General features: G+C 41.8%; 1 protein-coding gene across 1 annotated transcript; it reads left to right on the forward strand.

The window, feature by feature from the left end:
- Nucleotides 1-674: 674 nt before the first annotated feature.
- Nucleotides 675-2598, forward strand: TMEM215 (transmembrane protein 215). The gene has a single exon (XM_075191633.1). It carries the CDS (start codon nucleotides 1032-1034, stop codon nucleotides 1698-1700), a length of 669 nt encoding a protein of 222 aa, XP_075047734.1. The 5' UTR covers nucleotides 675-1031; the 3' UTR covers nucleotides 1701-2598.
- The last annotated feature ends 9480 nt before the right edge of the window (nucleotides 2599-12078 follow it).

The following is a 12078-nucleotide window of genomic DNA, read 5'->3' on the forward strand; positions in this document are numbered from 1 at the left end:
GCCAAAAGCAAAACCAAAACACAAAGTTAATCCAGATCCAAAACACGGGGGTCAGTGAACATCTCTAGACATTCTACAAAATGACAGCTAGAATCTGATTAGTTGATATAGGCAACATTTCCACTTTTTCAAAACTGCATTTTAGTAAATCTACCCCAAATTGTCATTTAAACTGTAGCCCACAGGGATAATGGACTCTCAATGATCTGCAAGTTCATCCAGGGTAGCTCATGTTTTTAAAGAAAAGGGACCCTGGCCAGTTACATTCATGCTTTATACTGTAGGTCTTCAGAGAAGTCAGACAATGAATTCAAGCTCTCATAGCTGAAACCCTGCAGCAGCACCACATTATACATAAACTAGAGGTTATACTATTCATATTGTCATTTTTCCATAACTGAAATTAATCTTCTTATGAATGCATTTTATTGCCTGTACTATAGTTTATCAAAACATTTTGGTTTCATTTAAAGGTCACATATTTTGCTGGCACCTTGCAGAGATGAAATTGCTGATCTGTTTTTTAAAATAATAAAGGCAGGAGGTTCCTAAGTGCTTTATCTTTCTAGTATTTAAAGTCCACTCCTCTGCTCTTTCTCCCCTCCCCTCCCTCTTTTCACATACTCTTGCATTAAGAGATGAGTGTCTCAGTTTCCATTCAAGCACTTTGAACACATGCAGGATCTCACTGTTCTGGCATCCAAAACACAGCATCGGGCTCCCAGTGGAGTTTTCTGTAAGGATCGTACCTGCTCCAGGAGATATGTCTTCACATGTGAATAATCCATCTCATTCAAGAGCTCCTGTCATCATTTTAGGATTGTATTAACAAAGAATGCAAAAGTGATAAGGAACAACAGCCTGGTGTCATCTGTGGAGTTTTTATGGAAACATTTTGATTTGTGCTAAAGAAGTGTTTTTGTTTCTTTAATGGTTTGGTAGACTAAAGTGGTTTGGTGGTGTCTAACCCAGAGAAGCAAGAGCTGCTGATGCACTGATGTTCAAAAAGTACAGTCTAATGGTGTAGAGAGATGAGACCAGATGATATCAACCCACGTACTGGACTGGTGGTAGCCTTAATGAGTATATTCCTTGTATTTGGCTTCATGTTTACAGTTTCTGGTTTCAAAGGGGAAACTCTGGGATCCATTCCACTTCTTGCCATAGGTCCAGCTATTTTTCTCCCTGGAGTGGCAGCTATTACCCTGACCAGGAGAACAGATGGCTGTACTAAGTGGCCTTACAAATATTGCACCTGCTGCTGTAAAAAAGGTAGAGATAAAGAAAATGTGGAACTTCTGAAGACCCCATCGGGCATGGAGTCTGGAAAGGGGAGTTCTAATGAGCTGGACAAAAAGACAGAACCAGAGGATAAAGGAGAGGATTGTGAGCCTAGCAAAATCATCACCATAGGGGATTCCAGGACGCTCAATATGAAGGTGGACGGAGATGAGATGCTGAGGTACATGGACCAATGCTATTCCAAAAACACATTACCTGGAGGGGTAGAAACCCACAACATTTGTTCTGTTTTTGATAAAAAGTTTACCCCAGAAAGAATTATCTACACTGCCACAGAGGAGAAAGTTACCCTTGATCCTAGAGATAGTGATGCAGGACGGGTGGGCAGTCCATATAACAGGTATTGCTGTTACGTAAAACCAACAGAAGTGAACTGGGACCAAGAGACAATTGTGTAAAACCTAACTGTACACATACACACTGAACAAGAATGTTTTTGCACTGCATGACAGATTCAGGTTCTGTTTAAAACAGTCCAGGTACTTTTACCTGGCAGCCTTCTGCTGAGGGGCTGTTGTTGCAGACCAGCATGTCTAGGACTATAGGTCACCTGTTTCATTAGTGGTAATTCTGGCCAATTGTTTCATCTGTGAACACAGTGCCTTGATATGGAACTGAATATGTAAGCAGTGAAGGTTACCGATCAGCTAAGACAACAAGCAGGGATAACAGCTAAGCCAAGCTGCAGTGTACACTGTTGTTCCTCTGGTACGCTGTAAGCTTTTGTCTGTGGCTCTAATAAGTTGCTGCAACAACAATTTCTTTTTATATATCATATACGATGCAAAATATTATGTTACATGTGGAGAAACAGGTACCCATATACCTTTCTGGTAATTCAATATATTTCGGCTTAGCACTGCAATTATATGCTGCTACTTGTGTGCTCAGAAATATAATCCTCACTAACATTTGTGAATTTAAAGAATGGGATGCTGCTGGTAATGTCTGCCTACTGAGTGATGGTTCCTTTCCTAGGAGAGCTATCATTAAGAAACAATTTTTAATATGTTGAATAAAATAATTTTATTGCAAAAAAGTACAAGTTTTATTATATTCGTTGTTATATCTTGATGCTCCAAATCTCAATATGTTGCTGTCTGTGGAGAGCTTTTAGTTACTGACTAAACCTCTATATAGACTCCAATGGCAATAGTGAATTTATATGTACACTATAGCCAAAAACGGACAGAGATGAAAAACCGTAACCAAACAATGCATATTATAAAAATATGTAATGTTTTACTGATGAAATGTTCAATTCTATTTAATTTATGCAAAAATATTAAAACTGTTTCTGCTAGTATTTTCTATTAATGTACTGATGCAAGACAGTATTATAAGCTTCCATCTATTTTATTTTTTAGTGTTTCCTTCTTAAGAATAAAATATGCACTTGTTAGAATTATTGACTATGTACTTTAAGACTATTCATTGTTTGTAAAATGTAGGTTTCTTAATGAACAGTAAAATATATTGCTTGCATTTAATTTATGCTAGTGTGTGCATTTATTATTTCAGGTTTTGGTGATCTTTGAACTGCTGTGCATCGGTGTACATATTTGCTTGGATGTGTGAGTGATACTTAATACAGAAGGCAATCTTATTCACCTATAATAGCTTTTGTGTGTACACAAATATGCTGGCTTCACCACATCATTCCTTAAAGGTCTTGTAAAATAAATTGTTTCTCAGTCCTCTGGCTATGAAAACATTTATGTCAAAAAAGTTGACTAAGCTTTCAAATGGTGAAAAGGGGAAAGTTCAGCTTTACCAATCTCATAAGGGAAAGAGAGAGAACAGAGGTAAAATACTATGACCTTCAAGAAAGATGTGTTTAAATGAGACATAAATAGGGATCTGTACTTGCTCCGATGTGTTATTAGTAACATCGGAAATAGTTAATATAAAAAATATCTCATGGATATAAATTTAAAATTAGCAAAATAATGAATACTATAACTATTGTAATGTCCTACTAGCTGTTGACACCTTTATTTCTTAGTGTGTTTCAGTTAAGAATTTTTTTTATATATTTCTACCATAGCCTGTAAATATTATGTTAGGACCAAAGGGCCTATCTACCAAAACATCCTTGTTTGCAGGAATTAAGATGCTTTTTTGTCACTACTTGTCACGACAATAAGAAAATACCTTATCACCGTGTTTTAACATAAAATATATTGCCAGAGCAGGTGAGTGAAAGTCAAGTGTCCCAGCAACACTGGCCTACAGTGGTAAAGGTTATTTAATGTGAAAAAAATAGAAATAAGTATAAAAATAGATTTTTTTGTAAAATAAAACATTTTTAAACGTTAATGCACAAACAAATGCTTTATTCTGTGCAACAAATATTTTTTACTGTCTTTGTCCTGCTAGCATCTTCCAGGGATTGTGTTAAAAGAACAGGTATGACGTTGGTACAAGTACCGCCACAACACCTATTAAATATACTTACCAATACAAGGGTGAGCCTTAGCCTAGCGAAACTTACCACAGGCGGGGTTATGCCAGAAAAGGATGCCATCCAAACAGACTGGTAACACTTTTAAGCACAATCAACAATTAATAATTGATATTAATTTTAGGAGATATGACAAAACAAAAAATAAGCCTGGATTTAAAAGATGTTGTGAAGTTTAGATGTCTATTTAGCAATGGGCTATGAGACCTTTCAAGCATAACAAGCCCTTTTCAACATTAATAGGGCTCTTAGGCGTTGGATAAATAGGCTCCTAACTTTCACATCATCTTTTATATCTTGGTAATATTTTTGTTTTACTAAATGTCCTATTATAAATATCAAATTATTTATTGATAATATTAATTGTTGCTTTGCTTAAAACTGTTACCAGTCTGTATGTTGGTATCTTTTGCTGGCATCTATTATTACTACTACTGGCACTACATGTTTTTGAGTATGCTATCATATATGTTTAGAAGCAGGACTAATTCAAGAAAGTAACCATGATTGACCTCACTACTGCGTAATGTATGGCAGCCTCATTCTTCCCTCTGTAAGCAAGGCCTTGCTTAGCAAGGCCTAATCACTGAGGGATGAATTAAGCTCAAGGGAAATTAAAAAGCTGATGTGTGTATTCGTACCTGTGTGTGCCCCCTTCCAATGGGTTAAAGTAAGCAGGCAAAGTGACCCTTGGGTACTCACATTACTGTGTCATAGTGGGAGGTCACTTAGGACACATTATAAATTACCCTGGCTGATGGTGTTCTGCCTCTAGTCTGCAAAACAAGTTGCAGAGATAAATGCTGTGCCCCCCTTTCTCCCTCTTGCCTGTATTGCAATTTCTCTTGCTCTTTTTCTCCTCAGCTTTTCTGGCCAGGGCCATGTTTTATATGGGCCCACGCGTAGTCCCCTGCAGTAAAGTTAGGGGACATGATGCACCCCTCCTCATCTCCTCCTAACCTGGAAGGACAGCAAAAGAAGTCTTGGAAATGGGCAAAGGGGTCCAAATCTGCCCCTTCCAAATGTTCAGAGGGAATGTGTGGTGAGGCCTCACTAGGGAGCATCATGTCACGCCCACTGCTCCCCCTACTGTTACCCAGCGCTGGGTTCGAAGCGAGGTGTGCTCTGTTTCCCCTGAACTATTCATTGACTCTTCTTGTGCCTCCCCATGGTCGCTTCAGGAACCAGTCGGGGTCCTGGCCCTCACAATAGCACCCCGTCCCTTCTTCTGTGTACCGGGGGCTTAGAGCTGCAGCCCCACCATCCCATCCACTCCAGCGAGCCTGCTTTTCCTTGTGGTCCGGTGGGTGTTTGTCCATTCCCACCTGGTGTTTTTTCCGCTTGGGTTCCACTTCCTGCCTGCTCCCTTGGTTCCACTTCCGATCCGGGCTCCTCCCTGGTTGGTAAGCAGTATACTGGTGCCCTCTGATGTTTGTAACTCTCCTTTCCCAGCAGTTGTCTCCGTTGGCCACTGATGTGTCCATTGGCTGCAGGAACCGGACTTGGCCGTCCTCTGGTGAATTGGGTCTGGCGTCTGCTTCTGGCTCTAAAGATGGTTCCATCTGGTTGGGTGAGGATGCTGTACTTGCTATCTATGATGTTTTGCCTGCTTTCTCTGTTGCAGTTCTATTACGGATTCATCAGGGTCTAGAGTAGGTCCCAGTACGCCAATTAATAATTTGCACAAGCATTTTGTCACAAAGCATGGCTCAGGCATGCGGAAACGAGATTTGTCTGCTCGTAGGGGCAAATGGATTACTAGGCATGAAATGGTGCGCTGTACTACTATAGCCATTTTAAGCAGGGTGCTTATGTCAGTGCGTGATAGGATCTACCAGGGTTGTTACATGAACATGTTCACCATTACGGAAGGGCTAAGGAAGTTGTGTCCGCCAGAGGGGGCAGTGGGGAGTTCAGTTACAACACCTATCAAATCTGGTTGAGCGCCGTATATGTTTTTTGCAGCTTGTTATTTGGAAACCTAGCCTCACGAGTATATGTATGTGTTTAAGTATATACACATGATCCATGACATGTACATGATGCCCATGCCCAGGACATAGCTAGATTATGAAGAGGAATTCTGGGCCAAATAAGATGGGCAACCTCTCTTCGGCTTCAAAAATGTTGAGATTTGGCTGAAGGGGAGTCAGGTCAGGGCCTTGGGCGTCCTGTCTGGTAGGCTGGTTATGTGATGGAGGTCTGCCACACCATTTCTTCAGGCAGTAAGTGCTATGCCATCAACAACACCTGCTGTCTTCGGGGGACAGTGTGCAAGTTCTTGCAAGCGTGTCTGCAATGTGGCGGGTGTCATGCAGCCAAGTGCTGTGATGAAACTGCCATAAGCAGTAGGGACAGGAGCCCTTCTGCAGCTGTAGTTCTGTAAAGTAGATTCCCCGGTTCAATTGACCAGCCTGGGTAAATGGCTTGATCGCTACCTCAACAAGGCGGATGCTGAATTTTTCCGTCTGCATTCACCTGCAGATCACAGGGTTCGGACCTCGTTAGTTAAGTATCTAAAGTCAACACTCTTGTTTCCTAAAGTGCTGGCGGGAGGTTAGCAGGGAGGTCTCTTTACGGTGCATTTGGCATTTGTGGCACTTTGTTGGATTCGCTTTTTGGGGATTTTCTTATTTTCCCCATAGGGATGGTCTCTAAGAAACCAGGGAGTAAGTATCCCATTGGAATACAACACATGTCATATCCGCTGGGTGCGTCAGTTCTGTATAGTGTCTTATCAATTGTTTGAGTCCGCCTTGGAGATAGGTAAGGTGTTTTGAAAAGGGGGGTCTTGCTGGCTGTGGTGGATATTGAATCTGCTTTTCCTCTGCACCCCGAGTCATTCCCGTTCATGGGTTTTAAGTTAGACAACGAGTTTTACATGGACGAGTGCCTCTCCATGGGATGCACCGTTTTCTGATCGTTTTTCAAATGCTTCGGTTCCTTCCTGCACTGGTGTGTTGAATTGGGGATGGGTCATTCCGGAATTGGATGATTTCCTGGTTGTAGGGATAGGTCAGTCCCAGACCTGTTTGACACCTAGCTTTCTGTTTTATGCTTTTTTGTTCCAAAGATTATGTTTAAAAATTGCAATCTATTTTAGGCCTTTCCAATTTTGCCTGTAGGATGATCCCTATGGGTAGGATTTTTTGCCGTAAATTTGAACGGGTAACTGCGGGTTTCACTGCCATATCCCTCTTTCTGAATAGATCAGCGAGGATTTGATGGTCTGGTAGGGGTTTCTCTGGGATTTTATCAGGGTTCGCTAATGGCCTGAGCCCCCTGTGTCCAATAGAGAGTTGCAGCTGTTCACGGATGCAGGGGGCGGTTCTGTTCAATGCTTATTTTGCCAGTGATTGTTGCACTGCACCTGGGCCAGCAATTAGATTAGTTCCAGTTGGACTTATCCTGCTGGTACTTTACCCCAGTGTGGTGGTGGTTGAATTGTGAGTGCCTAGGTTTCAACGCAAGCAGATTGTTTTCTGTTGTGATAACCTGGGCGTTGTGCAGGCCATTAATAAGCGGAGTGCGTCTTCCCCCAGTAATTAGCTTTCTGCCTAGGCTGGTTTTACGTTGCCTGTATTTTGATATTAATTTACTGGGTGGGCATGTGCCAGGTGCTGGGAATGGGCTGGCTGACGTCTTGTCGCAGGGGTTCTGGGGTAAGCTTAGGACTTTGGCACCAGACACAGCCCTCATTGGCTTTCCTTGTCCTGCTTCTGTCTGGCAGCTTTTCAAGTCAGCAATGAAGGTTTGGCAGAGTTGTCTCTTGCCCCTACCACCCTTCGGCAATGGATTGATTTTTAGGATGTGCGGGATATGTGCCACCTTGGTGGTAATCTCCTTCTTTATTAGGCTTCAAGGGTAAGTGGATGTGGGTCTGATTATTGTCCTTAGCAAAGCATTGAATGGCTGGGCAGTGAGTGCCCGATCCCCCTTACCAGAGGAGGCGAATTAGCCCCTCTATGTTCGGGAATATGCTGGGGGCACTACATGTGGTGTCGCATGACAAGTTTGAATCGGCATTGTTTAGCAACGCTTTTGTCATGTTCTTTTTGGCTCCTTCCGGGTGAACGAATTCATAGCGTCTTCTAGGTTGGCTCAATTCTTGGGCATGTTAGATGAGTATGTAAATATTGCCGCTTCCACAGTGGTCTGCAGACTCCAAAACTGATCTTCTAGACCTGGGGTAGAGGGTTATTTGTCCCCTAGAAAGAATTGGTTTAGTTGCTTAAAAAGTTGTCACTGAATTTGCCCATATGCGTCCCCATACAGTGAAAATGTGGTTGGTACATTCTGATGGGTCTGAAATATCAGTTTAGGATTCTCCTTAAGCGAACATAAGGTTTTATGAGTCTAGATGTTGCGCTGTTTGGATCACATTCTTTTCGGATAGGAACGGCCACGGCTACAGTTGTAAATGACGTGGCAATTCAATGCACCCAGCAGTTGGTCATGTGGAAGTCGAATGTTTTCAAGAAGTATGTGAGGCCTTCTCTGCTATCCTGAGTTTCTGTCCTTCCTTTCTCCTTTCAGGTGACAAAGAGCTGTGTTCGCTTGTTGCTCCTGTTCTTCTTCTCTTTTATCTGTCTTCCCGTCTTTTTCTGCCGTTTGTTTTTACACAACTTTTACATGCTGTCTCAATTGTTCAGGCTCCTCTGTTATGACGTGGCTTAATGCCTTCCTGTTTCAATTGACATGGGGATTTCTACCATACAGCTCATGGGACCCCACTGCCAATCTGAGTGGTTGGTCACTCCTTCGTACACTGGACCGCTGTGCACACTTCCTCCTTTCCCGGGCCTATGGTTTTTCATGGTTGGACCAGTGGGGTTTGCTCTGGTCTTGTTTTAGAGAGCGGCTGTCCATGGAGATTGCCTGTTGGGGGTGCACCATATGTTAGTGACCCATCTTAGAAGTAATGATTTTAGCCATGTTACGTTCATCGGTCTAGTTTTGGACATACAATCCAACTGTCAGGATCTGCCGACAGCCCTCTGAATTACATGCTACTTTGCATTGGCAGCTCTTGCCTTCTGAACTTTGGACTTATTATATTATGTTTATCTGGCAGTACCTTTTTTCACCAGAGGTGCTGCTTTTGTGCCTTTTCCTTTGTTATTGCTAGTGGTTTATCTATGTCACTAATTATCTCCTGCACCTGGGCGTTCTCTATTTCTACATGCCTCTCCTGTGCTGGTCATTGTTGTTTTGCTGCCTTCCCCTTTGGTTTGTCTCCGGGTTCTCCTGTGCTCTTGGACTTCACATCTCTACTCCGGATCCCTCTTCATCTAACTATTCCTCTTGTATCTGCAGTATTCCTTGCAACCAGTATCCAGTCATCTCTGATATTCCAGTGCAGTTTCAGCATTATTTGGTTTGTACTATGTATCTGCATTTTTGATCAATAAACACCTATATTTTTTTAACACATCCTGGGCTCCATAGCTTACTTACTTACTTTGAAGCGTGACACCGACCTGATGTGGATACATTCCTTGAGGCGTGACCTAGTTCTCTGCTGGTCCAATATAGTTCCCCAGAGGATATGGAGGTCTTTTATCATTGGGTAGGGTGGTGGAAAAGGCACATAGGAAAGTTAATTCGGTGGTGGACAGGTATGTGAGACCTATTGGGGGGTTGCAGCTCGAGGATCCTTTGATTAAATTCCATTGTGCTCGCATTTATAGATCTGATGGAGTCCACTTGACGGAGGAGGGTGTCGGTTTGTTCATTGGTCAGATTTATGGGTGTTTAGCGAGTTTTAGTTTAGTTACGGTGGCAGGCCTTGGTTCTTGAGTGAACCAGGCATGGCCCAAAAACAATAAACAGTCAGTGGCCTATAATTGGTGGAGACACATTCGTTTTCAATTTAATGGTGAACCTGCCTCCCTTGTAAGAGTTGGTGACCCTCACTGTGATATTAGGAGCATTGGTCCTAGCTGAACTGCTAATCGTTTTCTCTTTCACTATACAACGTACAATGTTGGTATTTTAATAAACTCCTTTAGTTGCCAAGCTCTTTGATGTGTCCTTTATTATCAGTAGATTATGTGAGAACATTAACTGTTCAGCATTTTGTGTACAGTTTAATATCTATCAATCTACTTAATACTAGATAAGCTTGAATTAATCAAACTGGCTCAAAACTTGATGGAAATTGGTCGGTTTGAAGGCCTGAATTTGTTTGCAGTATGATTGTGATATTTACTTTCAGCTGCTGCTGCTTGAGTTTATAGAATGATACCGGATTGATCTTAAACTAATATATTTTATAGTATATGTAATTTTTTTATTGAAACAATATATTTCTGTGCTTGAGTTCACTGTTCTAATGGAAAACCTTTAATAATACTGTACAATGTAGCCATTTAAGCTTGAGTAAGGTCAAACCTGTTTGAACTAACTTGAAAATATTCAAAGCTGTTTGTCTTTATCAAATTTGGCACAAATTATTTTTTGCCTAAAATTTGGGAATTGAGCTCAAATTTTGGAATTTTGGAGCTGAATCACAAAACTGACAATTTGAAAAAATTCAAGCATTTCTACTGTTTGCAATATAATTATTCTGGTCCTCTCTATTATTATTTGCGAGATTTACTTTAGTTAAAATTTCACTGTCACTTTTCCATCCTGCAGATAAATATGCATTTACAGATACTTGATGTTGGCTACATTATTTATGTTCCCTACCAAACAATTTTTTTCGACTAGTATAAAATGACATACATGTTAAACAAACTATTTTTGACTTTCCACACATTTTTTTCTGAATGGTCTGCCACTGGATACAGGTCAGAAATAGTCTTTATTTGTTTGAAATGGTAGTGATAATGGTAACATGTAAAGGGAACTGAACATAGTGAGTTTTCTGAAATTATAATGTTACAGAAAGACTACAGAATGCTTCTGGGGGTATATGTATGAAAGTCCGGTTTTTTCAACTTGCCGGAAATCGGCGAGTTTCCAGCTAAAATTTAAAGCGGTGCTGGCTTGTAAAGGCACATAACTTAAATACTGTCTATTTTTTTTCATGTAGCACAAGACTTAAGAAATTTCATGCCTAAGTTCCTTAATGAATCAGGCCCATTATGCTTTTCAGATAAAATAGGTGAAAATTTTATCTCATATTCTCCTGATGTGTCTTAGTGATGTCTAATAGTTTCTCACAAATGTTTTATCCTCAGCATTTCTGTTCACTTAATACAATCCTTCATAAGGTCCGTCATCAGCAGTACATAATAATGCAGTAGCTGCAGCATGCATGTGTATTTTTATTTCAGAGTAACTTTTTGAGGCTTAAGTCCTCTGGCTCTACATTGCTTACCTACTATATAAATAAATGATGATGATGATGATCCAGAGCCATGGCCATAGCCGGATTAAGGGGGGGGGGGCACAGGGGGCACGTGCCCCGGGCCCCCCTCTTCCCGAGGGGCCCTACTGTTGAATGTGATCCCCCCCCTCCCACTCAGTGATCACTGAGAGCTCTTGTGTCACATAGGACGTGCACCACATGACAGGTGCCGTCCCATGTGTGAAGTCCTGCAGAGAGCGCGCGGCGCAGATGGAAGAAGGTAAGTGTTATTAGTGTGTGTTATGTTATGTTGTTTGTTTTATGTTATGTTATGTTATGTCATGTTATGTTATGTCGTGTCAATGCAGAGTGTGTGTGATCAGCATATATGTGTGCATGTGTTTGTCAGAATTTGAATGCAGTGTGTGTGTGGGAGCCAGTGATTTAATGCAGTGTGTGTGTGGGGGCCAGTGATTTAATGCAGTGTGTGTGGGGGCCAGTGATTTAATGCAGTGTGTGTGGGGGCCAGTGATTTAATGCAGTGTGTGTGTGCCAGTGATTTAATGCAGTGTGTGTGTGGGGGCCAGTGATTTAATGCAGTGTGTGTGTGTGTGTGGGCCAGTGATTTAATGCAGTGTGTGTGTGGGGGCCAGTGAATTAATGCAGTGTGTGTGGGGGGGGGCAGTGAATTAATGCAGTGTGTGTGGGGGGGGGGCAGTGAATTAATGCAGTGTGTGTGTGCGCCAGTGATTTAATGCAGTGTGTGTGTGTGGGCCAGTGATTTAATGCAGTGTGTGTGTGGGGGCCAGTGATTTAATGCAGTGTGTGTGTGCCAGTGATTTAATGCAGTGTGTGTGTGGGGGCCAGTGATTTAATGCAGTGTGTGGGGGGGGGGCAGTGAATTAATGCAGTTTGTGTGTGTGGGGGCCAGTGAATTAATGCAGTGTGTGTGTGGGGGCCAGTGTGGGGGCCAGTGATTTAATGCAGTGTGTGTGTATGTGTGGGCCAGTGATTT

Source organism: Mixophyes fleayi, chromosome 1 (assembly GCF_038048845.1).
Source record: "Mixophyes fleayi isolate aMixFle1 chromosome 1, aMixFle1.hap1, whole genome shotgun sequence".
Taxonomy (NCBI): domain Eukaryota; kingdom Metazoa; phylum Chordata; class Amphibia; order Anura; family Limnodynastidae; genus Mixophyes; species Mixophyes fleayi.

Bases quoted from the DNA above. Each gene is read 5' to 3' on its own strand.
- TMEM215 (XM_075191633.1), top strand. From the start codon at position 1,032: ATGAGACCAGATGATATCAACCCACGTACTGGACTGGTGGTAGCCTTA.